Source organism: Podarcis filfolensis (assembly GCF_964270895.1).
Source record: "Podarcis filfolensis genome assembly, chromosome: 16".
NCBI lineage: Eukaryota > Metazoa > Chordata > Lepidosauria > Squamata > Lacertidae > Podarcis > Podarcis filfolensis.
This window is the reverse complement of record NC_139620.1, coordinates 164,158-191,714: the sequence shown is the minus strand read 5'-3', so window position 1 is coordinate 191,714 and position 27,557 is coordinate 164,158. Positions and strand designations below refer to the sequence as shown.

At 55.7% G+C, this 27,557-nt stretch overlaps 2 protein-coding genes across 3 annotated transcripts; one reads left to right on the top strand and one right to left on the bottom strand.

Annotated features, from left to right (window-relative positions):
- Positions 1-2,869: 2,869 nt before the first annotated feature.
- HDGF (heparin binding growth factor) lies at positions 2,870-18,581 on the bottom strand. The gene is made up of 6 exons (XM_083591560.1): positions 18,243-18,581; positions 6,325-6,401; positions 5,391-5,529; positions 4,968-5,150; positions 3,318-3,604; positions 2,870-3,187 (listed from the first exon to the last, which is right to left on the bottom strand). The coding sequence occupies exons 1-6, from the start codon at positions 18,327-18,329 to the stop codon at positions 3,181-3,183; spliced, it is 780 nt and encodes a 259-aa protein (XP_083447686.1). The 5' UTR covers positions 18,330-18,581; the 3' UTR covers positions 2,870-3,180.
- Positions 18,582-18,709: 128 nt separating this feature from the next.
- On the top strand, positions 18,710-27,507 carry PRCC (proline rich mitotic checkpoint control factor). Of its 2 annotated transcripts, none has more exons than XM_083591310.1 (7): positions 18,710-20,032; positions 23,241-23,288; positions 23,730-24,341; positions 24,544-24,651; positions 25,232-25,375; positions 25,470-25,535; positions 26,065-27,507. In XM_083591310.1, the coding sequence occupies exons 1-7, from the start codon at positions 19,640-19,642 to the stop codon at positions 26,149-26,151; spliced, it is 1,458 nt and encodes a 485-aa protein (XP_083447436.1). In that variant the 5' UTR covers positions 18,710-19,639; the 3' UTR covers positions 26,152-27,507. The 2 variants fall into 2 exon arrangements, with proteins under 2 accessions (XP_083447436.1, XP_083447437.1); XM_083591311.1 differs by having other exon boundaries at positions 18,953-20,032; positions 24,547-24,651.
- Positions 27,508-27,557: the final 50 nt, after the last annotated feature.

Sequence of the window (27,557 nt, the reverse complement as noted above, 5' to 3'; positions counted from 1 at the left end):
ATCCTGGCAAACGGCTCACCTGGTCTCCTGGGAAACAGACATTCCTGATTCTGCAGTCGATTGTGAGGTCAGAGCCTGACCAAGGTCTTCCCCTGCCAACTCTGGGCCCCGGTGGAAACTCTCTTTCCCTGGCCTGTGGCCCCACTTGCCACGTTGCCCAGCTCTTGGCCCACCCTTTAATTTACCCCCCACCAAGGGGGGGGGTAGGCAGCTGGATCTAGACTCCCCTTAGAGTTCCCCCAAACACCCCCAGCCTTGCAGGAAGTAAGGGGCCTCAACTGTGGTCCAGTTTCTGGTGCCTCCTTAAAACTCACCTGTCCGCCCAGGTGTTGGCTGGCTGGAGGTTCTCCATGTGCTCCTTGTGGATTGTCGGTTCCAGCAGTTTGAACGTTCTTGCCTTTTGATTTTAGTGTGGAGGCTGAACTGCTTTATGGAGCCACCTTCTCTCTGCTTGGGTGCGCACCCACACTCACCACCTCTTGGTATCTTTCACAAAACACGTTTGTGCTCCCACGTTTGTGTATTTTATTACTTATTTCCATGTAATATTCCACCTTTCCTCTGGGAAACTCAAGGAGGTGCTCTCCCCCTCTGCAAATTATCTTCACACCCTGTGAGGTAGGCTAGGCCGAAAGCCTGAGACCGGGCCCCAGGTCGCCCAGGGAGCTTTGTGGCCGAGTGGGAATTTGAACCCTGGGCTCTCAGGGATGGAATTCTAATTTTTAACTACCCTGGTTTTTCCATTTCCGTTTTCTTCCTTTATTTCAGCGCCCATCTGGTCCAGCCTTGTGTTTTTGCAGATGCCTCTTATGCGAAGCCCACAAGCAGAGCTGTCCCCACTTCCAATGGGTCCCAGCAGCTTGTGTTGGGGGGAATTTACTGCCTCCCTGTACTGGACACAGCTATGGGGGGAACAGCAGCCCCAGCCCCCAAGGGCCTTGTGCACCGCCGTGAATTCATCTAAACCCTTTAAAGTCCTCCAAACACTGGAGCCAGTGTGGTGTAGTGGTTAAGAGCGGTAGTCTCGTAATCTGGGGAACTGGGTTCGCTTCCCCGCTCCTCCACCTGCAGCTGCTGGGTGACCTTGGGCCAGTCACACTTCTGTGAAGTCTCTCAGCCCCACTCACCTCACAGAGTGTTTGTTGTGGGGGAGGAAGGGAAAGGAGAACGTTAGCCGCTTTGAGACTCCTGAAGGGGAGTGATAAAGCGGGATATCAAATCCAAACTCCTCTTCTTCTTCAAACTAGAGACCACTGCAATCTCTTGCAGAGCATTGTACAGTTTAATGTGTTTGAATGACGTTCTTTCACCTGTCCAGTCCTCAAACGTTCAGATTCCTTGGATGACCCCATTGCAGTCTAGCACCAGGGGACAGCTGCACATTTCCTGCATCGCAGGGGGTTGGACTAGATGATCCTCAGGGTTCCTTCCGACTCTACAGCTGGAGGATTCTATGATTGCAAGGTAGAAAAACCTCTCTCCATCCTTGCAAACATTTGGGCTGCCCTTTGCTGAACGCCTCCCTGCTCTACAAGATGCCTCTGAGGTGCAGGACGAAGAACCAGAAATAGTGCTTTGCAGGATTGCTCACAGGGTCCTTCTGGATTAAAAAATGTCTGTTGGGGGTGGAATCTGAGACAGGTCCCCCCCCCCAGATTCCCACCTCACCCTGTCAAGTGCCACTCAGCTTGGCTCAGTTATCAGCGACTGCAGAGCACAGGAGGACACACTCAATGGCCTCCGCTTCAATCATCTTCCCCCTTTGGGTGATTTCCAAACATAAGGAGGGCCTGGTTGCTGGATCAGGCCAAAAGGGACCCATCTAGACCAGCATCCTGTTCTCACAGGGGCCAAGCCTATTCGGGAGAACCCACAAGAAGGATCCAAGCACAAGAGCAATTCTCCCCTCCCGTGGCTTCCAGCACTGGCATTCAGAAGCACGGCTGAGGGTGGAGAGCAGAGCCCGGCCATCTTTGCTAGTAGCCATCAATATCCCTCTCCTCCTCCATGAATGTGCCCAATCCTCTTTAAAAACTATTCAGGCTGGCAGCTATCGGAGCCTTCTGGGGGAAGGAGGTCCAAAGTTTTAACTAGGCAGGACTTTCGTCTGTTCTGTCTCCCAACACCCATCTTTTCTCTGTCCCCTTTCTCTGTGCCAAGTGCAATTTTATAAACTTCTATCATGTTGCCTCTTCTCTCAACCAGGCATGATGTCCAAAGTCTGTTTCGGGGGCCTAATCTGGCCTGCCGGTTGGTTTAATCCGGCCCCTGTGGCAGTTTATTTCCTGGGGTAAAATCCTAAGAAAAGCTCAACAACTATGGTCGGCCCTCACGGCCCTTCACTTCATCAAATCTGGCCCTCTTTGAAAAAAGTTTGGACACCACTGCTGTAACTAAAAAGTCCCGAAGGGTGCAACCTTTCCTCCTGGAAGTCGCCCCACCCCCTTGACCCTTTGGGGGCCCTTGGCTGAATCTTCCCCACCTTCCTTCTCCTTGCAGGGGGGTGGCCCCAAAGCACCGCCAAACGAGTTGTTTGAAAGGAAAAAAGGCCAGCCAGCAATCGCTGCACTTGCCCAGAGTCTTCCAGGAGCCCCTTTTGGCCAGTGGGGGGGGGGTGAGCTCTGGAGGACCTTGGCAGGCTCTCCCTGCGTGGCCCCTGCCCAGCAGACGTCAGCCGCCTGCGTTGAGACAACCTGGGGAGGGGGATGTAGATGGCGGCATTGGAGGCTCATTTCATGGGGTTGAGGGTGAGGCCTTGCAGACCCAAATGCCCTTTATTCCACCCCACCCCCCACTGTAGAAGGTGCAAAGGACCAGCCCCCCTCCCAATTTCACCCCAGAGCGCCAGGAAGCAAATCCAAAGCCAGGGTTGTTTTTTTAAAAAGGCATTCAACTGCTTTTATTTCAAAGTGGCTGACCAGCGTTTCCCAACCCCTAGAAAGGACTAACTCAAAGCGCGGGACCCGCAAAATGGCGGGGCCAGGAGAGGAGAGGAGAGGGGAGAGAGAGAGGGAGGGGGGGCAGAGCCATTTCCTTCCGCAGAAACGGGGCTCCTGACCCCCCCTCCCCACGAGGGGCACAGGCAGCGGGTCGGAGTCTGGTTCTGAGCACCCAGGGAAACCGCCAGCAGGCCGGGATCGGGTCCGGAGAATGAGGAGAAGAGCAGGTCGGGTCGGCCGGCTACAGGCTGCGAGAGAGCAGAGGGGGAGCATTGCAGTGGGCTGGACTGGATGACCCCTGGGGGTCCCTCCCCCCTCCAGGACCCTTCCTTCTCCTGACCCCGGGGCCAGGCTGCTTCTGGGTCAGGGAGCCCTCACCTCTCCTTGTGGTCTCTGCTGGCCTCGTCCTCTTCCTCCTCCTCGTCCTCTTCCTCCTCCTCGTCCTCTTCCTCGTCCTCTTCCTCCTTCCCCTCGCCTCCGGCCGGCGCGTCAGCGGCTCGGCTGCTGTTCTCCTCCTTCTCCCCGCCATCGGGGAGGAGGCTGCTGGGCTGCGGCTTCTTGGGCTTCTCGGTCTCCTTGGGGGCGTCTCCCTCACAGCCCTTGGGCTTCACCCCCCCAGCGCCCTCCTGGTCCTCGCTCTCCTTGGCGCGCTTGGGGGAGGAGTCCTGCAAGGCAGACAGAGGGGGTCAGGGAGGTCCAGCCTGTCTCCCCCCAGCACTTCTGTGCAGCTCAAGAGCTGTGGTGCTTCTTGTGCTGCAGGGGTTGGGCTAGATGGCCTCAGGGGGTCCCTTCCGACACTACGACCTCATGGCTCATTGGAGGTTCTTCAGCAGAAGTTGGAGGGCCATTTTTCGGGGATCCTTGACTGCGACTCCTGCCTTGCAGGGGGCTGGATCAGCCTTGGGGATCCCCTTCCAACTAGGAACCCTTATTAATATATTGGGGGGAGGGTCAAAAGCTGGGCGCCAAATTAATAAAAATGCAGAAGATGATAAAGCAGCAGCACAGAATGACGCGACGAGAAACCCAGCCTTGAGTGTCATCGGCCTGTGGACCTCCCTGCCACTTGAGACGCAGCAGTCGGCTTCTGTGCCAACTTCTCAACACCTGCCAAAAACGCTTCTATTCCTATGCAGGCAATTAAAAGAGTGCAAACCCCACAACTGTTTGTCGATCCTGGCTTTTAACCTTTCTTACTCTGAAATTGCTGTTAATATTTTTAATGCTTTCACAAAAATATTTTTAATGCTATTTTAACGCTTTGGTACATCTTGTGATTTAGCGGTGTAGCAGTACTTTTATAAAGAGATAAAATGAGGTGCAGGGATGCAGGGACCTCAGGGACCCCCAAGACACAGCACCCAGGATGCGTCCCTGGGAAAACACTGCAGATGGGGGCAGACGTGCCTTGCATGCTCACATCCCACACCAGAGACCTCTCTAGACAGGGCCGGGAGCGGGTCTTGTGCCTGGAGCCCCAGAGAGCCCCTGCTGCTGCCGCCAGTCAGAGCAGGCAACACTGACCTGGATGGACGCTCGGCCTGAGCTGGGATTAAAGCAGCTTCCGGCACCAGCTCACGTGTGGGAGCGCAGGAGGAGCAGATCCCCAAGAGATCTGCTAGGGGCCTCCAGCCCAGAGAGGGACCTCGCCCCACCAGAATGAGCCACCTGCATTTGGGTGCTCAAACGGCCGTGGGGGGCCAGGAAGTTCACTGGGTGTGACCAGGGGGGCCAGTCACTGGCTCTTGGCCTAGCCTACCTGTCAGGGCTGTTGTGGGGATTAAATAGGGAGGGGAGAGCCATGTACCCCACTTTTAGCTCCTTGGGGGAGAGAAGGCAGGACAGGAACACAATTGATCGATCAATGAACCCCTCTAGTATCCCGGGAGAAGGAGAAAGGGAGCCCCACGGGAGGAGCCGCCACAGACCCTTTTCCTGCCCTCGCTTTTAATCCTTTGCACCCCAGCCGGCCGCTGCAAGAGGGCTGGCTGTGGGGTGGGCCACGCGTGGTCCCCCCCCCCCGCCTACCTCCAGGAGGGGCCCCTCCGCTTTCCTCTTGCTCCCGGCCTTCTCGTTCTTCTCCTTGGTCTGCTCATCGATCACCAGGTTCCCCTCCTCGTCGCTGCTCCCTTCGGGGGTCTCCTTCTTCTGCCCTGCTTCCGGCTCCCGCTCGGCCCCCGCGTCCTCCGTGGGGCCCTTCTTCTGGGTTGGCTGCGGAGGAAGCGGCAGAAAGCACACACTCAGCCTCGGTTTCCCCACTGGGAAGCCACGGAACGAGGCCTCCCATCTCTGGGGCCCCGGAGGCCGGGAAGCCAGCCCCACAGAAGGAGCAGCAACCCTGGCTGCGCCCCACACTTAAGGCGCACGGGAATCCCGGGAACTGTAGCGTGTTTGGGCCGCTGGGAATTGCGGCTCTCTTGGGCGGAGGAGGCAACCCTCCCCACAGCGCACCTGGTACCCGGACGCCTTGACGGTGGGGTTGTTCTCTATCTCCCAGAGGCCTTCGCTGAAGCCTTTCCGCTTGTTGGCCTTCCCAAATTTCCCCTTGCACTCTTCATACGGGAAGAGGTCTTTCGGTCCCAGAAACGCCCTGGGGGGAGAGAGAGGAGCCGCGCGTCACACACACACAAACAAGGGCCGTAGGCTGGCCCAGACCGGCCCCTGAAAGCCCCACTGGAGAAGCCTATACGCGTGGTAGGCTTCGCTTCAAGTTTTTTAATTTATGCGTTTCTGTGGAGCATCTGTATGGCCTGCTCCTCAGCCAAAAAAATGCTCCCAGAGCGCAACAAGGCAGTCTCTGCCTGCACAGGCTTACAGTAAAGGAACATAACACACAAGGGAAATGGGTTAGGGAGGGAGGAGGAAAACTCAAAACACAGGCAGAAATTTGTAAACGGCCGTTTCTATAATGAGAAGGTTAGGTCTGTTCAGACTGGAAAAGAGGAGAACAAGAGGTGACATGATGGCCAGCTAATATCTGAAGGGCCATCCCATGAAGCCAGCCTGTTTTCTGCTGCTCCAGAGGGGAGAACTTGAACCCGTGGCCCCTTGGGAGTTCCTTCCAACTCTACAATTCCAATAGGCTTTCAACATTTTGTCTCACAGTCCTGGCCAGGGGGTGGTGGAATGCCTAAAAAAAAAATAAACTTAAAAAACTTAATTATAATTATGATTATCCGGTATTAGCACATTGGCTCAATATTCAGAATTTCCCAGTGGCAATCGTACGCAGCCATTCTCTCCTGACACCCCCGTGCTGGACCCCAGCCCCAAATCACACAGGAAGCAGCAGCTCCGAAGTCTGAGATCCACATGCGCAGCTCTGTTCGGGTGCAGAAGCGAATCCCCCTGGCAAAGGAGAAACTGGCTGCTTCCTTCTACTCACGTTTCATGGGTCCCGAAGAAAAAGACCTGGTACTTGTTGGAAGCCGATTTCACAGCGGACTCTGGCATCTCATCGATCTGGACAGAGAGGAAAAGGAATAAGACGTTTTTTGGAGTCACAGAATCGTGGGGTCGGACGGCAGGAATCAGGTCATTCTCTAGCTCCAGGCCAGGCTGGTCAGGAGGGCTGCCTTGAAAACAAGGCTTCCACTTTATATGTAACAAAATCACACAAAAAGCTTCTGCAGGTTCTAGTCTGCACTGAAATCTCAAAGTATCTCCTAATTTTCTCCACAATAGCTCCGCAATGGTGCTAAGCGCCCAGTGTCAGATTTTGGGACTAAGGTTGCAATGACTGTTTGAACTGCTAAGATCACAGACAAGGCCAATTCTTTTGGCCATATACCTCTGCTGGTATCATCAAAAAGATGGAGGCGCATTAAGTCCAGGCAAAAGCCACGGAGGAGAGAGCTAGAGACCACAATGGAGCCTCTGGGCTCAGGGGCAGTCTATCGCAGAGGACCACTGGAAAGAGAAAGGAAAGCAGCAAGCGGGTGGGGACGGACTCTGCATCCCGCACGAGGGCTCTGAATTAAGCTGACTGGCCACGGGGGGCACCAGGACATTCTCCACCCCCTAAGTCTGATGAGGGGGGATAAATATATTTTTAGGATATATATATATATTTGGGATTTTCAAAAATAAGTTATGTGAATTTGTTGCTCAGTGTGATCCTTTTGCATTTTTTAATGTCTTCCGACTTGCTGTTATTTTTTATCAGCTATAGTTTATCAATGATTTGTTCCAACTCTTCTTCTCTATTATTAATCACTGACCTTTTTGAGTTAATCTTACTGTGTCAAAGTGCAAGTAGATAAATAGGTACCGCTCTGGTGGGAAGGTAAACAGTGTTTCCGTGCGCTGCTCTGGTTCGCCAGAAGCAGCTGGCCACATGACCCGGAAGCTGTACGCCGGCTTCCTCTGCCAATAAAGCGAGATGAGCGCCACAACCCCAAAGTCGGCCACGACTGGACATAATGGTCAGGGGTCCCTTTACCTTTACCTTATATTTCAAATGGATTATTGGACATTATGTGATACAAGTTCAAAGAACCACAAAATTGTAGAGCTGGAAGGGACCCCACAGTCATCTAGTCCAACCCCTGCAAGGCTGGAATCTCAACTGTTTATTTTAAGTTGCTTAAAGTCATATTTTTATATTATGACTTTTTTACACGGGATTGGATCATTATATGTGACTTTTATTGCATATGCTGTTGTTTCTTCGGATTGCAAACCGCCTCAGGTGTGGCAACAGAGGAAGATGGTGGACAAATGAACACTGAATGTTGAAACAAAAAGCCCAGCAGTTGGGTTCTGCTTAAAAGGCCCTGTCTTACAGGTTGCTTTGGGGGGGGGGGCGGTGGGGAGGGCCAGCCTCCTGGGTGCTAGGGAACACACGGGGGGGGGGGCACTGATCTGGCAGGCAGCCACTCTTATGTTCGGCACAGGGCCAGGATTGCAAGGGGACAAGGGCTCCCTGCCCCCTTTTGACCAATGGTAAGCTCCTGTCTAGACTGCAGCGCCAATTTAGCTCAGCAGATTCTGCAGCTGGGGGGGGGGGCATGAGCAGGGATGGGGGGGCAGGGAGGAACAATGGCCAGGCTGCTACCGGCCCCTGCAGATGGGAAGAGAGGAGGAGCACTTCCAAATTCCTGCTGGATTTTCTTCTCTGCCTAACAAAGGCCATCCAGCTCCCTCCCTCCCATGTGATTTTGGCACTGCAAAGCCACCTGCTGGCCTGGGGCCGCTCTGATCTGCACAGCTGGCCCCCAGGGGCTCCTTTTGCCTCCTCAAACCAAACCCCAAACCCACGGCTCCCATCACCCCCAGCTGGCTTGGCCAACAACCAGGGACTTCTGCAAGCAAAGCAGCTGCCCTGCAGGCTCTCACCCTAAACACAAAGCAATATTCTAGTCCTCATTATCCCAAGCGAATGACTGGCTTCTGCACAGGAGAAGAGGATGCTGGACTTCGTGGGCCACTGGTCTGATCCAGAAGATTCTTATGTTCTTAGGGAGCCTCCAGGTCCAGAGGCAGTCTATCTTGACTCCTAGGTCCTTAGGGGTACTGGAAATCAGGGTGGTGGGCTCCATGGGCCCCTGCGATGGCCTTCCCCCTGGCTACTTCCATGGCTGCCTGAGGCCTCACAGGGGCAGGAGTCTTCCTCTGACCCAGATGGTGCTTCTTAAAGGGGGGCGGGCAGATCCCCAAAGGCCAGCAAAGCACTTTGTGCATGATCTGTGGCCTCTGTCTGCCCCCTCCAGGCACCTGTCCTGGATGCTTCAGCGGCCATCCCTGCATTGCAGGGTTGGACTAGATGACCCTTCGGGGTCCCTCCCAACTCGACAGTTATTTTATGATTCTGTCCAGAAGCTGTTTGCTGGCAGCCTGGCTTGAGAAATGCCCCTCCCCTCCATGTGGGCCCCTCCATGACCCAGACAACAGCTCCCCCTCCCCAATCTGGTGATTGCTAAAAAGAAAAAAGGTTGGAGAGAGACAAAAGGCTTAATCCTGCTCCCAGGTCCCCTGAGCCGTTTCTGAGCTGCAGGAAGAGGCAGGTGCTGCTTCTCCTGGGGGAGGAGGAAGGTGTGGGGGAAACCCAATACCCCCAACCGCAAAGGGGAACAAAGGAGGCTCAGAGGGAAGGAGGCAGGTGGGCTGGAGAGGAGGAAGAGGAAGAGGCCCAGCGCCTCCAAAGGGCGGGGGGGCTGCAGCCCCCACTCACAGAACTCAGCAAGAGCCCAAAGGGGGCCCATCTCTCCCACTGGCCAAATGCCCCATAGAACCTAGGGGTCTAGACAGACTGCCTCTGCACCTGGAGGCTCCATCAGAACAGGCTGCAGTTGCGTCAGGCCAATGTCTCCTGCCAGAGGCAGCAGTGAGGGCTGCCAACCTGGGTGGCTTGAAAAGAGGACGAGAAGAATTCACAGGCTCTTGGGGGGGGGCTTTCCTTTGGAGCCGCTGGTCGGCCCCTGTGAGGCCCCCTTAGGCCTGATCCAGCAGCCAGGCTCCCCTTCTGTTCCTATGGAGCTTCCAAGTCCAGAGGCAGTCTATCTGGAGGGGGGTTTGGCCATTGGGAGAAGAGGAGGCTGGAGCAGAGGGGCCTCTGGCCTGATCCGGAAGCCTCTCCCTCTGGCCCTGCCCTGCCAGCCGCCCTCCTGACTCACAGCGGAGGGAGGGGGGAGGAGGAGGAGGAGGAGGAGGAGGGGCCTCCGCCGCCACCCTTGCTGAGTCACCGCCAGGAGGCCCCTTCCTGCCTCTCAGCCTCAGAGAGGGAGGGGCCACACGCGCCAAGGGGGGGGGGCACCCCAGAGAGCGCCCTTTGTCCCACCTGGGGATCTGGCCAAGGGGGCCGGTCCCATTCACCCTCCAGCCATTATCAGTGGGGTGGGAGGAGAGGGAGAGGGTCAACAATGCCTCCCTCTTCCGCAGAGCAGCTGCTTGGCAGGCAGAAGGTTGCAGGTTTCCTCTCCGCAGGCAGCATCTCCTGGTAGGGCTGGGAATGCCTTCACCAACCCAAATCCCTCTAGTGAGCAGCTGCTGCCGGCCCGTGCCGACAATACTGAGTGAGACAGACCCGGAGGCAGCTCCCGATGTTTGGAACCGTGAGGACTGGGACCTTAACTGTGTTTCCAGAGGGAAGGCCACAGATCAGTGGGGGAGCAGACTGCCTGGCCTGGGAAGGGTCCCGGGTTCAACCCCTGATGCCTCCCAATGGAGATGGGGAAAGGCACCCCCTGCCCCACGCAGACAGCTGAGCAAAGGGGCTTCTGGACCCTCAAGAGCAGCCATGGAGGGCTGAAGGAGATCCCCAGCAGGGCCTGGACACCCCAGCCCCAGCACCTGCCAAGGCGCCCTGGGCAGCCTCACCCACCCAGAGAGCAAAGGGGCAGGTGCAAAGGTTGGCTGGAATTTGCAACTGGGTGCAAAGACGGACCTCACCCAGGCAGGAGGCCTTTCCAGGAAGAGCCCGCTGGAGCCGCCCAAGGGGGCCATCTAGTCCAGCCTCCCGAATCCAGATAGACTGTCTCTGGACCTGGAGGCTCCATACAAACCTAAGAAGAACCTGGCTGCTGGATCTGGCCAAGGGGGGCCCATCTAGCCCAGCCACCTGTTCTCACATCAGCTCAATATAATCTGAAAACTTAGGGATTGTGATAGACTGCCTCTGGACCCGGAGGTTTCATAAGAACACAAGAAGAGCCTGGTTCCTCTTCTCACAGGGGCTGGCAAGCAGGATCCGAGCACAACGACCTAGCCTTCCATAGCCCTCTCCTCCTCCGTGAATTTGTCCATGAAACCACCCACGTTGGTGGCCACCCCTGCCTCCGGTGGGAGGGAGTTCCAAAGTTTAACTCTCTGTGTGAAGGCCTTTCTCTTCTCTGCCTCTCTTTGGCCTGACAGGGGAGGGAGGGGAGCCCAGCCAGAGGGCAGAGGGCCAGAGCAGAGGAAAGCAAAGCAGAGGAAAGCAAAGCAGAGCAGGCCTCTGCCCTCTGCCCCCTGGCACTGGCCCCACATTAACACACACATGCAAGCACACACAGGCCAGGCACCTCCGCCAGGAGGCTGGGCCAGAGGCACACTTAGCCCAGTAGCAGCAGCAGCAAGAAGGCCCACAAAACCAGCTCTGCCCCCCAGGCCTGGCTTTGCCCTGCCAGCCCCATGCCTCTCCACCTGTGGGGCAACCAGGCAGTGGCAGACGGGGGGGGGGGGGGGTTCCCCCTCCCAAACACTTTTCCACCCGAGGTTTTTTGGGAACCTGATCAGGATTATCTGGAAAAGGATGGGGTGCGTGTGGGACATCAGCCTAACCAATCTGTGCAGGTGGGCAGGGCACCCTAAGGAGCACCTGGGTCTCTGGTGGGTGGCGGGCGATGGAGGAGACCATCTGGGCCAACAGGAAAGGCCGGCTGGGAAACAGGTTTCCCTGGCTGGGAGGGGGGGCAGAGCCTGATTGCAACAGGGAGGCCAGCAGGCAGGGGCCTCCAAGATGCTCAGTGTGGGGATGTGGAATGGGGGTGGGCAAATTGGGGGCCAGAGAAGCCGCTTTCCCCACTCCCTGGTTGATCCCCAAATGCAACCAGACCGGACCCTGGATCAACCCAAATCGTAGAGTCGGAAGGGACCTCCAGGGGTCATCTGGCCCAGCCCCAGGCCTGCAATAGGATGTGCAGAGATGAGGCCCCTGTCACTCCGCAAGCGCAGAGCCTGAGCAAATGGAGAGAGAGTGGCTTTCCTTTTGCTCTTTGCAGAAGGAGCAGGGTTCAAAAGCAGCCTGGAACAGAGGGACGAGTTCTGCCTGCTGCTCCGGCTGGGAGCCAAGAGTCCCATCACCAGAAACCACTAGCCCCCTTTCCAAGAGAGTCACAAGAGGGGAAAACAAGCCCTATTTGTTTCCCACCATCTCATAGGAACCTAAGAAGAGCCCGTTTGCTGGATCAGGCCCAAGGGGGCCCATTTACTCCAGCATCCAGTTCTCAGTGGCCAACCAGATGCCTCTTTCAGAAATCCCCCAAGCAGACCTAAGTCCCGGGCCCCCTCCCTTCCTGCGTCTCCCAGCCACTGGCATTCAGCAGCATTGCTGCTTCCCGCTGTGGGGGCAGAGCACAGCCATCCTGGCTAGGAGCCCTCCATGGCCCTCTCCCCTCTCTGGCATAACTTTGTCCCACTCTCTATTAAAGCCACCCAGGCTGGTGGCCATCTCCACCTCCAGTGGGAGGGAATTCCACAGTTTAACTCTCACTGCAGCAGTCCTGAATCTTCCAACATTCAGCTTCAGTGAACTGCCCCAGCCCTCAAACAAACCCACCCAAGTCTGTAATTTATTTTAATAACCAAGCTACTTACAAACTACCCTTTATCAACAGATATCAGAACACAGAGCAATAAGTATCACCAGAAGTGACCCTATAATAGGAAACAGGCCCAAAACATCATTAAAAGGGTAAATGGGTCTTTACAATGCCTGGGCAATGAGAAATGGGTTTTGCCCTGATGCCCAAAGCCTTGCCAGCCCCCTCCTTGCCCTGCATGGTTGAATCCTGCCCCTGATGTGGCACCAGCTCCTATCCTGCCCCCCCCCCGTGCAGACCCACAAGTAGACTTCTTCCTTCCACTGAATAAATCATTTTTATTTCAACATGCTTTAACAATCGCTGCATTTATATCACCAGGTTGTTTAGTTACGTTCTGCTTTATTTCTTATTCAACTTTGCTTGACTTTGACCGCTTTGTTTATTCCCTTCTTAACCCAACTTTGGGTATTTTAACAGCCATAAAATAATAGCAGTAACATCCATTTTTCTTTCCTCTCAATCTCTCCAGGTCTTCTGTATTTTCTGCTTTGGACTGTAAGCCATTTGCCCACTTTTGACTTTTGAAACTCTGCAAATTGTAAACTGAACAGCTCCAATATAGCTGCCATAAGGAATGCGATGTTAGGTCATCCCCCCATGGAGCTCAGCTCTATAAATTGCATCCTTTTGCTAAGAAACCCTCCAAACAGGTTGATTCGCTCAGCATCGAAACAATGAACACTTCTGAGCTGCCTAAATGGAGACGGTTAAATCGGGTCTGCTGGGTCAATCTTCTGTGCTCATTTAAAACTTCTGATGGGTTTTAAAATAGACTGCAATTGTTTGGGCTGGGAATGTAAGATGGCCAAGTGTTAGAACTGCACAAAATGCACCAAGCACATAGAAAATAGAAGACGAAATTGCATCAGGAGGATGCACATGCCAAGTGGGGGCAGGGAGATCCACCAGAAGCCAAGCAAGGCCGGGGGTCCTGCTCTGCTGGCCTCCATGGGGTGGGGGCCCAGAGGACCTTGGATGTGCTGAAACAGGAGCACCTCTTGCAGAGCCAGCAGGGACCATCTGTGCGTGGAGGACAGAGCCCCCCTCCCCCCAAACCGCAAGGCTTTCCTGGCTCCCTCTTGGGAGAGGAGGAGAGGCCTCCTCCCCCCCCCTTCTCCCCCAACGGCCACAGCAAAAGAGGCGGCAGCAGAAGAGAGCCAGGCGGCTTCTGTTTTGTTTTGCAAGAGCGGCAATGACAAAAGGCAGCCATTCCCAGGCCCTGTGGCAGCAGGGTTTCCAGCAAACACGGCGGCCGGTGCAGGCAGAGGCAAAAATGGCTGTGCACCAAGGAAAGCCTGGAGGAGGAGGAGGAAATTTTCGCTGGGTGCCCATAACTCCCGTGCTTCCAAAGAGAGGCCTGAGCAGGCCTCCACTTTGCGGCTGGGAAGTCTTCCAAAGGCCCCCCCACAGGACCACTCGATTCCTGCCATGGCAACCTAGAAATCCATTTCCCCATCGACCGCTCTGGGCGCGCCTGGCCCCTCGCAGCAAATCAAGCCACGACCCTGAGAAGGTTCCCTGGCAAATTAACAGGCCTAGCAGACGCCGCCATAGGGCACCCCACACTTGGGGCGGCTCCCAGCTCCCTTTGGAGCAGCGGGACGTTTGCACCTGCAGGGGCAGCAGAGGGAGCTGGGTGTCTGATGTGGGGAAACCCAGGTCCCATGGAATGAAAGATGGGGGAAAGTGCCACCCCAGGATTGGGGGCGGGGGACGGACTCAGGACCCCCATGGCCAGCTGCAGCAGCCCCATGGAATGGTACATTAAAAAAACACAAACCAGGCTTTTCTGAAGTTTAATCCGGATTATTTTAGAAGTGGAGCTACATTAGCACAATCCTATTATGCATGTCTACTTAAAAGAAGTCGTCTCTTTTAATTCAGTGGGGCTTACCCCCAGGTAAGTGGCTTTGGGTGTGGGACTGCAGCCTCGACGCTCCTTAACAACCTGGTTTGAAATACCTGAATGCAAAAGAAACGCATTTAGGTCATAGCTCATTCCACCTCCCTTGCGTTCCCTGACTAGCTCATTTATTGTTTATCTTTATGTAATGTTTAATCAGTATAACATATAAAAGGAACAGGAGCTTGTCAGTGTCGCCAGAATCCGTGGCCGCCTTACAAGCACAATGCAGGCCCCGTTTCCTCTGTAAGAGAGTGAATCAGGAGCAAAGATGAGACTCTTGAGGTCTAGCACCATCAATATGACACAAGAGGCCGTCTATTATTCTACCATTCGTTTATATCGGCTTATGCCAAACGAACAGCGTGGTCATCTACTTTTCTTATCGTGGAGAAACACTCCTCTGCCCAGGACCTACCAGCCGCCCTTACTTCTGGAAAGTTCTTGGCACTTTGCCTGCCAGGAAGTGATCTTGCTTAGAATCATAGAATGGAAGAGTTGGAAGGGGCCCCTGAGGGTCATCTAGTCCAACCCCCTGCAACGCGCAGTTTCCCATCCAATGTGTCCTCAGTGCCCTTATACGCAACGGCTCCCCTAAGCAGATACAAGTTCTGTGATCATATGGGGTTGGACTAGATGACCCTTGGGTCCCTTCCAACCCTATGAGTCTATTAAATTTTGCAGTGCAAAACCTTTGTGGGCTCTGATGCTGGAGAGGTTCTAATTATGCTCCTGGGTAGCATTCAAGGTTCAGTTGGGTTGGAAACAAGATACCCAGTTGATGTGTATGCTTCCACTCCAGAACATATATATTAGAGTGGAAAACTGGAACGTTGATTTGATCCAGAGATTTAAAAGTGATGCCTTTGGGGAATGGAGAATCGCTGAATTAAAATCGCAAACAGCCCTGATGTAAAACATCCCACCCTGATTACTGGAATTAAATACCTGTGAAAATGAAAGTAAGTTCCTGGGGGAAAGCTCAGCGCTGGGGCATATGCCCTGCCGGCAAAGGGTGCCAGCCGCGACTCCTGGCATCACCAGGAAGGGCTGGGGAAGCCTGCCAGCCAGAGACCCAAAAGAACACCTGCCAGTCAGTCAGATGAATGGCCCGAGTCAGTATAAGGCAGCTTCTCATGCTCCTCCCTTTATCCGACACCCCCCAGATGATGCTGAACTCCAACTCCCGTGGGACCACGGCTTTTGGCTAATGCTCTTGACCAGCGTTCGAAACTCCTGTTGTTCTAGGTGCCTTCTGCGACAGGGAACTTCACTAATGTGCAGTACTGCACCTAAGATTTCAGATTAAAACTGCCTTGGCTGGAACGAGAGGAGGACCTTTTTCTGCCTCCTCTATTCCAACCACTCTCTGAGGATTGGAGAAGGGACCCTCGTAAGAATATTAGGGGAGGTGGGCAGGGGAAGCATGGCTTAGTTTTTTGCAGTCTTCAGATGAGGACTAGACCATGTGAAAAATGAACACAAGATTTTAGCTGCAGTTCATTCATTTTCAGCTTTGTATTCATATTATAAAAAAGCATGGCTAGACATTCCATTGTTGTGCCCATAACCTAGGTTTAAGGTGCCATTTAGCTCCTAGATTTCATGTCTCAGTTTCTAACGCTGCTCTTGACCCAACAAACACTACACTCACCCCCTTTGCGTAGGTATCCTCATTCAAAATGGGGGGACACCCCAGCCAAATCCAACTGCCATAAGCAAAGGTAGTAAAGGGGTCTTTAGAGGCCATTGTGGCAGCTCTGACCCTTTTCCAAAAATCACGCAGGGGAACTCTGCGGCGGCACAGGAGGTCTGCATGAGGAAAGTGACACCCCCAGCAACACAACATCCAACAAGGAACAAGAGTATTTCTTTTAAAAAGCAACTAACAACTATTATTATTTTTATTAGAAATAATCATAAAACACCATGGGAAGGTGGTGTATTCTCCTTCCTTGGAAGTTTTTATGCAGAGGTGCTGCCAGGAATTATTTAGCTGTGATTGGGGTGGGGGTGGGTTCAATGACCCCTAGGGTAACCTTCCAGCTCTACCACTCTATGATCCAACTCCACAAAAAAGGGGGCGTGGGGTTGAAACAAACAGCAAGGCCAGCAAAGAAAGTTGTTCAAAGAAAGTCAACTGAAACAAAATGCTCCATGATCTGTTTTTGAGAAGTCTGCAGAGAAGCGGCCCGGTGGATCTCTCTCTCGAGGGAGATTTCCATAGCCTTGGGGCCATGCCAGAGAAGGCCCTGCAGCTCTGAGTAGAAGCTAGCTCCGCACCAATATAGGATGCAATTTTGAAACAGGGAGATCTGGTGTAAATGGGGGGGGGGATTAGTTGTTTTGGCTGCTGGTGGGAGGAAGCCTCTGACCTCAGAAACCACATTCCTGGGACAGACACATCAGTGCCACCTCTTGCATGCTAGCCTTCCTCATTCACAGCCCAGGGTGGCTAAGAAAACCCATAAAAAGAAGAGAAACACCACACCATGTAGTAAACTTAAAGGTAAAGGGACCCCTGACTGTTAGGTCCAGTCGCGGACGACTCTGGGGTTGCGGCGCTCATCTCGCTTTACTGGCCGAGGGAGCTGGCGTACAGCTTCCGGGTCATGTGGCCAGCATGACTAAGCCACTTCTGGCGAACCAGAGCAGCGCGCGGAAATGCCGTTTACCTTCCCGCCGGAGCGGTACCTATTTATCTACTTGCACTTTGACGTGCTTTTGAACTGCTAGGTTGGCAGGAGCAGGGACCAAGCAATGGGAGCTCACCCTGTCATGGGGATTCTGATCGGCAAGCCCTAGGCTCAGTGGTTTAAACCACAGCGCCACCCGTGTAGTAAACTTAGCCTATGACAAATCAGTGGGATTCAACAGAAAGGGCTGGAATCATAGCACAGTCTGGTTGGAAGGGACCCCAAGGGTCAGGTAGTTCAACCCCTTGCAATGCAGGAATATCAGCTCAAGCATCCCTGACAGATGGCTGTCCAACCTCCGCTCAGAAACCTCCAAGGAAGAAGATCTCACCACCTCCGAGGGGGTCCGTCAAACTGTATCCAGTGTTAGTTCAATTCACTGAAATGAATGATTGTGACTTAACTTGGGGCTGTTATTTTCAGAGGGTTTGGACTTAGTTGGGTACTGCCCACCCAACAGCGTTCTGGGTCAGGAATAGCCACCATGGTGCCCTCCAGACAATGCTGGACTCCAATTCCTATCAGTCCCTGCCTGCCACCATGGAAAATGGTGAGAGGTGATGGGAGTTGTAGTCCAACAACACCTGGAGGGCATTATAACCACTTCCTCCTTTTAGGTCAGTGCTTCCCATACTTGGGCCTCCAGGTCCTTTTGGACTACAACTCCCATCATCCCTAGCTAGCAGGACGAGTGGTCAGGGATGATGGGAATTGTCGTCCAAAAACACCTGGAGACCAAACTTTGGGAAGCACAGTTTTAGGCTGAATGCACCGGGCAGCAGCCAGGATTTAGCAAGTGCTGCGGCCACTTGGGTTTCTAAGCAAATAACTGGACGCTTTTCTCTCCCAAAGAATTCAGCTCCTCAGTATCAGTATATTGCTATAATTGCAGGCAACTATTTCTACCGAATGAATGACTACTAAAGAAAGGGCCTCCCGTTCCCCTCCGAGCAGAAAGCGGGCGCAGGTGAGGCGGCCGGGCCGCGCGGAAGGCAAGGCGGCTGCCTGGAGCAGGCCTCACCTGCGCCTCGTGCTGCAACCTGCCGCCTTGGCTGGGAACCCGCCTCGGGAACTCCCGGCCACGAGGGGGCTCGGCTTCGCGGCCCCGCGTCCGGCGAGGGGGCTCCCCGACTCCCCAGCGGAGCCCCCCTTCTCCCTCCCCGCGGAAACATGTCCGCGCTCCGCCCGCCCGGGGACGCAAGCCCCAAAGGCCGCGCGGCCAGGCCGAAGGGAGCCCTCCGGGCCCTGGAGGGCGGCTCTGGCTGGCAGCGCCCGCCTGGCGCTCGTCTGCGGCCCGCCCGGGCGCCCGGGGACTGCCGCTTCCCCCGCCGCCCGGCCACGCGGCCTCTTTCCCGCCCGAGGCCCCTTCCCGCCCCGGCGAGCGCTTCCCGCGGCGCCTTACCCGGGCGGGCCAGTGCGGGTAGCCCTTCATCTTGGCGAAGACCAGGTCGCCGCACTTGTACTCGCGCTGCCGGTTGGAGCGGGACATGGCGCGGCGCGAGGGCCGGCGGGCGGCCTGCCTCTGCCTCCTCCGGGCTGCCGGGCGCCGCGCCTCCGGGGGCTGCTGCTGCCGCCGCGGCTCCGGCTGCTCCTCCGGGCGGGCGCTGCTCTCCGGGCCGCCGCCGCCGCCGCCGCGCAACAGTTTGGCTGGCGAGGCGCGCCTGGGCTCCCCGGGGGCGCTTGTTTGTGTTTGAAACGCGAGGCTGGCGAGGGAGGCCCGGCTCCGCCTCCTCCGACGAGGCCGCTGCCTTTCCCCGCCCCCGGCCGCCAGGAGGCGGGGGCGCCCCGAGGGAGGCGGCGGCGGCGGGGAAGGCGGAGGCAGGCGGCTCCGGGAGCCTCTCGGGCGCCCCTCCGGGTGGCGCCGGCCCAGGAGCCGCTCGCTGCGCGGAAAATGCGCGATCCTCACGGCCGCCGCCGCCGCGCACGTGGAGCCCTTGAGGCAACCGCCGCCGCCGGGAAAGCCTTTCGCTTCAGACGCGACTCTTTCTTCTCAGTCGCTCGGGGCGATGGGATCTGTAGTGGCGCCTGCCCGGCAGAAGCCAAGTGGCCCGGCCACGGGGGGGGGCGCTGCTCGGACTCGGGGCGGGGGGTTGCTCGCTTTGAATCAGGGGTGGGGGCGGAGATCCTACGGGGTTCGCAACCATGAACCGCCCGGCCAGTTGAAACCGCAGCCTCGCTGCAAGGCGTCACAATGGGAGGCTTCGTCCGCCTCTCGAGGGCCAGGCGCCTCAGGCGGCTGACAAAGGAGCCCCGCCCCCGCGGCCATTTTGGCTCCGCGGCAGGTTTGAGCGCGCGCGGGCGGGCGCGGTGCCTGATGGGAGCCGTGACATTCCCTCCCTGGAGGTCGGAGGCGAGGGAGGAAAGGGAAGCGGCGCGGACGCCACCCAGGACTCTGCTTCCCGGCAGCCACCGCGCGCCACCATGCCGGTGGCCCAGCGGCTACTTCCGGCGCGGCTGCTCCTGGGAGTCGTAGTTTCTCCCTCCCCGCTCCCGCCCTGAGGGAGGAAGAAGGCGAGAGCCCCCGCGCCGCCTCCTCCTTCCACGGCGGCCGCCATTGCCCGCAGCCGAGTCGGAGGTTGGAGCGAGCCGCCTCTGTAGAAGGAAGGAAGAAGGGAAAGAGGGGGCGGGGGGAGCCCGGAGCCCGCCTCCTCGCCCGGCCTTCCTTCCGGCGGCGGGGCCGTTGCCATGGCGACCGCTGCGGCCTAGCGGGCTTCACGCTCAAGCGAGCGCGGCCTAGTGCGGCGGGCGCAGCCTCGGCCACGCGTAGCAGGAGCAGCCGGCGGTAAGGAGGGGGAGGCCATGTCCTTGGTGGCCTACGCGAGCAGCGAGGAGGAGGAGCAGGAGGAGAGCGACGCGGCCGAGGAGGAGGGAGGAGGAACAGACGGAGACGACGACGACGACGACGAAGAAGCGACGGAGGAGCAGGAGAGGGGCCGGGAGCTGGGCCGGCGAGGCGGAGGCGGCCGCGGACTCTTCTCCGCCCTCCCGCCGCCCAAGGCCGGCGCGGGCTTCGCTTCGCAGCAGCAGCCCCACCGGCCCCTCGCAGCCGGCCTTCCACTTCCTTTGGCGCCGCGGCCTATCCCGGCCTCGTCCCCGCCGCCGCTTCTGGCCCCGGCCGCTGCCGCCTCCGAGCGGGCCCCGGGCAAGAAGAGGACGCAGCCCGTGCGGATCGCGGCGCCTCATCTGGGGGACGTGAGTGTCCTGGGGGCCCTTCGTGGAGGAAGAGCGCAGGATCGGGCTCGCCGCCCGCCCGCCCGCTTCCTCGGCAGGGAGGGACAGGAGGAGCCCGCAGCCGCAAGGCCGACTCGAGAGTAGACCCACGGCAACGGAGGCATGGGGCCACTGGCGTCCCCGTTTGGCCCTGTCCCTTATCGCCAGTGGGTCTCCTCCTGAGTAGGACTGGTGTGCAATGCAGCCCAGAGGGTCTCGTGGTAGCACCTTGAAAACAATATGCTTGGAGCTGACCCGACTCGGCTGGCATCTTCCCATCTTGCCACACCTTTCTGCAGGAAACATGTACAATTTAAGAACTCGCTATTAAAGCAGAAAGCAATTTTTAATACTGTAGCAAAATACACAGCATAAAATACTAAATGAAATATTTAGTATCTTTATGAAAGCTATCAACAAGCCTTAGAATAATAGAGTCTTAGAGTTGGAAGGGACACCATGGGTCATCCAGTCCAACCCCTGGCAATGCTGGAATCTCAGCTGGAGCATCCAGGACAGATGGTCAGGCAGCCTCTGTTTAAAAACCTCCAAGGAAGGAGAGTCCGCCACTCTCATGGGAGTCTGTTCCAGTGCCAAACAGCTCTTACTGTCAGAAACTAAACATATTCTGATGTTTAGTCAGAATATCCTTTCTTGTAACTTGAATCTATTGGTTTGAGTCCTCCCCTCCAGAGCAAGAGAAAACAAGCATGTTCCCTCCTCCTCCATGTGACAGCCCTTCTTGAAGATCCTAGCTCCTCTCAGTCTCCTCTTTTCCAGGCTAAGCACACCCAGCTCCTTCAACCGTTCCTCCTCAGGCTTGGTTTCAGGACCCTTGATCATCTTGGTCTCCCTCCTCTGCACACCTTCCACCTTGTCGACATCCTTCTTAAATTGTGGTGCCCAGAACTGAACACAGTATTCCAAGTGTGGTCTGACCAAGGCAGAATAAAGCAGGACTATTACCCCTTGATCTGGACACTATACATCTGTTGATGCAGCCTAGAATAGTGTTACCTTTTTTTGCTGCTGCATCACACCTTTGGGCCATGTGATCTACCAAGACCCCTTCTTCTTCGACGATCACTCATAGCCGAGTAAGATTGTCTTCCATAAACATGGTTTTAACAATGAGTCCATAAGTGACTGTGGAGGCCAGTTCTGGATCCACATGTCCTTCCACAGTGGGGACATTGGTTTCCGGGCGGGAGTTGATCACGGTGTGGATTTGCCAAGCGTGCCTTCCTTCTAGCACGTTTCTCCCTTGCGTCCTGAGTTCGAGTGTCTTCAAAGCCCATGACACCTTTGGTCAAGGCTGTTCTCCAACTGGAGCACTCGCAGACAAGTGTTTCCCAGTTGTAAGTGTTTATACTACATTTTTTTAAGATTTGCCTTGAGACAGTCTTTAAACCTCTTTTGTTGACCACCAGCATTACACTTTCCATTTTTAAGTTCGGAATAGAGTAGTTGCTTTGGAAGACGATCATCAGGCATCCACACAACATGACCAGTCCAACAAAGCTGATGTTGAAGAATCATTGCTTCAACACTGGTGATCTTTGCTTCTTCCAGTCCACTGGTATTAGTTCACCTGTCTTCCCCATGATCCTTCTCACAGGTACTACTGGCAAGCCAGGTGCCCCATCTTATATTTGTGCAGCTGGTTCTTCCTGCCTAAGTGCAGAACCTTACATTTGTCCTTTGTGAAATTCATTTTGTTACTTTGGACCCAAGTGGGATCTTGTCCTACTCAGAGGGGACCCATTGTGACTGACAGTGGCTATCAAGTCCGTTTGCTTCAGTGGGTCTGGGTGGGCTGTCTCCAGGTGGGACTGGCAATGTCCGCTGCCTGAAACTCTGGGGAACTGCCACCTGCCAGTCTGGACAGTACTGAGTAAGATGGACTCAGTATTATTTAGACTCAGTATTATTTAGAAACATGAGGACTAGAATCTTAACTTTATTTGGGGGAAAGGCCTGCAGCCTATTGCTAGAGTATCTGCTTTACATGCAGAAGGTAGGAGGCTCAATCCCCTACTTCTGCAAGTAGGACTGGGAATGCCGTGTGCCAGTCAGTGTATATGAAGGGAGATGGACTTGGTAGATTGCAGCTTGTTGAAAAGCGGAGGGAGCAAACATGGGCAAGTGGTGAAGACTTGATGAACTCAAGGCTCCCCGCCCGCAGCTCTCTGAACCCGCAGTGGGCACTGCCCAGCAACTGATAGGTTTTGTGAGAGCTTGGGAACCTGCTGCTTTTTTTGGAATCCAAGATGCTCATCATTCTGCTTGGCTGGAGTGCAAAGGTTTGCCTTTTGTGGTCCGATTCCTTCCTTGACCTTTGGATCGCACTTCTAAGCTAAAACTGGAGGGTGAAGAAGGAAGGCTGTGGTGATAAGGGCACTCGCCTCAGGGAGTGGTGCTGGTGGAGGAGCTCACTGGGCCCTCTTGCAAAGCTCCACACAAAGACAGCTGCTGTTTCTGCTTTCTAGGAGCTGCTGGATCTGTCCTTATCACTTACTTGCAGCAGGAGGGAAGGGAGGAGGAGTTGCTAAATGTTTCTTCCTATCCATGCAACAGGGAAACCTTCTTTTGTTTTTTAAACAAAAACAAATTTATGTGCACCCTTCTCATGCATAAGTCATCCAAGGCCCACAATACAAACAATACTTGGGTTCTATTTAGCTAAGTTAGACTAGACCAGTTGAAATTTTTGGACCCTATTTAGTCACATCCATTAGCTTCAGTAGGGGCCTCAGAGTAGGACTAAGGTAGCGTAAGATAAAGCTGTACTGCAAATATAGGTTTTTGCAGTCCACATGCCTAGCAGTGTTAAGATCTGAGTGAATTAAGTTGAGAGAAGGATTGTTTGTTACTTACTTTATCGCCTTTGTGATTAATTCCCACAAAAATTCTCTAAGGGGTAGCATCAGTGTTAGAAACAATTTCATATATACAAACAATGACAAAACAATTCCATATGTTCACACAATTTCCTGTGTAGAAAACTATTTTGAACCCAATACAGATCTGGACTGGGACAGAGGTAGATATATATATATTAGTTGAAAATGTAGAGACCCTTTGCACTGTCTACCTCTGTCCCAGTCCAGATCTGTATTGGATTCAAAATAGCGCTCTCTCTCTCCCTCTCTCTCTCTCCTTGCACTCAGTTCTGTTCTCTCTCTTTCAGTCGGATTCCGAGGAAGATGAACCAGCAAAGAAGCATCCCTCTTTCCAGGTGAGGACTTGGGCAAGTGGTGCTCCTGTAAAGGGGGGGGCAGGAGCACCTTGCTTTCAGTGAAAAGTGTTTGCCCCTACTCAGGCAGAGGACCCTGAATGTCCATTCTGGACCTCAGGGGTTGAGTTGCCTCTCTGGATTAGTCATGTTAGTGAAATCTCACATGTGAGACAAAGTTCGGTCGATCTGTCAGTGCAGGCTTCACGGTCAGCCACAGCTCGTGTCTTTCTGCGAAGGCATGGCTAGTTCCTGCTTGGCTTCTTCCCTGAGGCAGGTGGCCCTGAGGCAGCTATGTGGCCTGGCTTGGTGTTGCTTCATGGTGCAGCTTCCTGGGTGAAGGAGGGGCTGCTGTGGCTCCCGCCGTCCCCTTGCCAGCAGGCCCAGGTGGATGTAGTCCTTCCTGCCCCTGCCTCACCTTCCCCTGTGTCTTCCACCCTCCAGGCCCAGAGCGAGGGCTCCGGCTTGTCTGCTCTACTTCCTCAGCCCAAGAACCTGACGGTGAAAGAGACGAACCGGCTGCTGCTCCCTTATGCTTTCTCTAGGAAAGCGGCTGCTGCTGCCGAGAGCTCCCCGGAAGCCAAGTCTGCCAAAGGCCTGCTCTCCTCCTCCAAGCCAAAGCCTCCCCTCAAGGCACCCTCGGCCGTGACAGCGACCACGACTCCCTCCCCATCAGCCATCAAGGCGGCCGCCAAGAGCGCCGCCCTGCAGGTGACCAAGCAGATCACGCAGGAGGAGAATGACAGCGACGAGGAGGTGGCCCCCGAGAACTACTTCTCCCTGTCCGACCGGAGCGATGCACCAGCCCTCAGTCCAGAGGCCTACGCCTACCCTGGCCCCGTGGTGCCGGATGATCTGCCCCCTGGGACAGAGCCGGACCCTGAGCCCGAGAGCCAGGACGCAGCTGCCAACGCCCCGCTGGAGTTCAAGACGGGGCCGGGGGCCAGCTCAGCTTCCCACGGCTGGGCCCCAAAGCCTGGTGAAGACTATGGCGGGCAGCACTATGCGCCCTACCCTGGCTGCAGCGATGCAGGCGGCCCCAGCCCCTACTACCAGGTGAGAGGGGCAGAGCCAGAGGCTCCTTCTGCAGCTGGTGGGTTGAGCCTCAAGGGTGGCTGGCACAGTGGGGAGGGTGAGCGGCTTCCGGGAAGGAGGCTGGGATGGGCATGGGGGGTGGGCAGGCAAAGTGGCTGGTCCTGCAGCAGATTCCTCTCCTGGTGCTGAGGAGATCCTTTCTCCCACCTGGCTTCCTCGGCAGCAGGATTACTACAGCAGCAGCTACTACTCGGACACAGACCCGGAGCTGGGCCCACCCCAAGAGATGAGCAGCGAAGGCGCTTCTTCCTCCTTCATGGACGATGAAGCGGTGAGAAGCTGCTCTCAGCAGGGCCCCCTTTACTGGTGGGGTGGTGGGGCACCCTCTCCTCCGGCTGTGGTGGCCCTGCCAGGGTTTGGGGGCGAGGGGGTCTCTGGGACTTGGCAGGGACTGCAGAACTTGGATTCCAAGGCTGCCGGGCAGGTAGGGACAAGCAGCCCCACCCAAGAGGTGTGGGTGCAGGTCTGACATCTTCTTGGCTTCTAGCTTTCAGCAACTCCAAACAGGGCCTTCTGCTTAGAACCGGGGGGCAGGATAGGACCCCCAGAAGTGGAAGGTTTTGTTCTCTGGTCTTATGAAAGGATGGCCTCTCCCTCCCACTTCCCACCCCCATTTCTGTCCCCTGAGTGAGGGTTAGGGGTTGGTTTGGGACTGCTCAAAGGAGGCAGTTCATCTGCATCCACTTGCTCTTCTGCAGGAGGTCCAGGAGGGGGGCTGGTTGGCTGTGGACACTGCAAAAGGGGCTTCTGGCTGTTTCAGCTCCAGCCCGGCCTCTATGGGCCTGGGATTAATCGTGTTTGGGATGCTCAGCAGACTGAATCCCTCTTCCCTCCTCCCGTCCCTTGCTCAGTTCAAGCGTCTGCAAGGCAAGCGGAACCGCGGGCGGGAAGAGATCAACTTTGTGGAGATCAAGGGGGACGACCAGCTGAGCGGCGCCCAGCAGTGGCTGACCAAGTCTTTGACAGAGGAACAGAACATGAAGTCCTTCAGCAAGGTGAGGGGGCCCCTCCGTTCCCTCGCAGGGGGGGCCTTCCCTCCCTCCTCCTGCTCTGCTGGTAATCTCAACAACTGTCTCTGTTTCTCTCCAGAAAAAAGGGGAGCAGCCCACGGGGCAACAGCGGAGGAAGCACCAGATCACATATCTGATTCACCAGGTGAGGCTGCCGGGTTGCCCCCTCCCTGCCCCCCTGGTCACCCTAGTTTGGATCTTGTGCCCTGGGAGCCGCAGCAGTTGGCAAAGTGGGTCCTCTTCTGCCCTGCTGTCAAGATCCTGCCCAGGGCTCCCATGGGGTTTGCTCTAGAGCAGGGGCTGTGGGCCATCCATGGCCCACCAGACACTTTGCCAATTATTTTTATTGATTTTCCAAACTATTACAAATTAGACACTTTGGGACTGCAACATCCACCATCACCTCCAGGCTGACGGCTGGGGCTGATGGGAGATGCAGTCCAGCATCCTCTGGGAGGAAAACCATGTGTCCTGCCTGATGCTCAGCGTTGCTGCCCGTTTGCGGCTGAAGTCCAGAAACCCCAAACCAAGCCCTGTTTTCAAGAGTGGGTCAGGCCACTGGGGCAGTGCGGGTGTCTTGGTGTCTGCTCTTGGTGGTGCGGTGGGACAGGCGCCCTGCCAAGCGAAGGGCCCTGCCTCTGAGCCTCCACCTCCTCCCTCTCTTTCTGGGGCAGGCAAAAGAGCGTGAGCTGGAGCTGAAGAACACGTGGGCCGAGAACAAGCTCAGTCGGCGTCAGACGCAGGCCAAGTATGGATTCTAGGGCCCGTCTGCCTCCTCGGAGCCCCTTCAGGCAAAAGCTGCCAGCCCCAGACCACGTTGTGTGAAAGGAAGAGAGGGGCCTGCGGAGGGAAGAAGGGCGCAAGGCCATGTGCCTGGGGGGGCCTCCGCTGCCTTTCCCGGCAGGGGTCTTTGGCAGAGGGATGCAGAGGAGTGCTCTGGCCCACTAGGCTGCCTGGCACCCCCAAGCCCCTTTTCTTTCCAGTAGCCGACGCGACACGGACGAGGCCCCTGTCAGCTGGGGGGAGACCAGCGCTGCTCACTCCCTTGGAACTGCCCACCTTGCAGGAGGTGGGGCAGCCCAGGCAGTCCACCCAACCACGGGGGTGGGGGGCAGGACTGTCCCTGAGTGCTCTTCTGTAGCTGCCCCACCCTGCCCCCCACCCTGTTCTTCTCGTGTCTCTCTGTGTTTGTGCTCCAGACCATTTGCCCTCCCCTTCCGGGCAGAGGAGAGTTCTCATCTTCTGTGGGTTTGGGGCAGCCCCCTCCTTGTTTCTCGTCAGAAGCTCTCCTGGCAGCCTCCTCGATGACAGTGTTTGGGTTTCAGCACAAGACAGGGCTGGAAGGTGCGTGGCCTGTGATCTCTCCCCCAAAGCCATAAGGACACATCACTGTTAACAGTACTTGGGCTAAGTGCTAGCGGGATCCGTGCACTTCCAGGAGGCTGGCTGCTTTTCAGGTGCCCCCAGCCCAGGGCGAGGGCGGCAAGCAGAGCCTGCCCCAAGGCCTGCAGCAGCACCCACCCTCTGGGCTTCCACCCCTGGATGAACCTGGGCTTCCCACTCTCTTGGCTTCTGGGGCCTCTGCCCAGACCCCATTGTGACTGTGGGGCGGGCCCTCTCTTGCCACCCCTCCCCTCCCCAGATTCCAGGTGGGAGGAGCCAGACGGGAAATTCTGCTGGGGCACACACACTTGCTCTCTTTCCTTGCTGCCCCACCTCAGATTCTTCTGCTGCTGGGCCTGATCAAGCAGCCCTCGAAATCCCTGGTCTTCTGGTCTCACATCCTCCGCTTTGGGGTTGTTGTGTTCTCTTCATTGTTGTTGTTGTCTTTCAAATTGGAGCCCGTTTTCCATTTTTGGAGGGCATGTCCCCCTCACTGTGGCAGAATTTCTGGGTGAATGATGATGTCTCTGTATTTAGGGTATTATTATTTTTTTCTAAACAGAAGCAAAAAAAAAAAAGCAATTTCTAGTTTATTTCCCTTAACATTTTAGTACTTAGAAAAGCCTCTCTTTTTTTCAGTATTCCAAAATAAAGCTCTCATTCAGTAATTTATTCGTTATCTTATGAAACTGTCTGGAAAGAGATTTTATAAAAGAATAAAACTTTTAAATGAACTTGCCCTCCCTCAGAACATTTTAGTATGGTTTGTTTGGGCTCCCCTCAG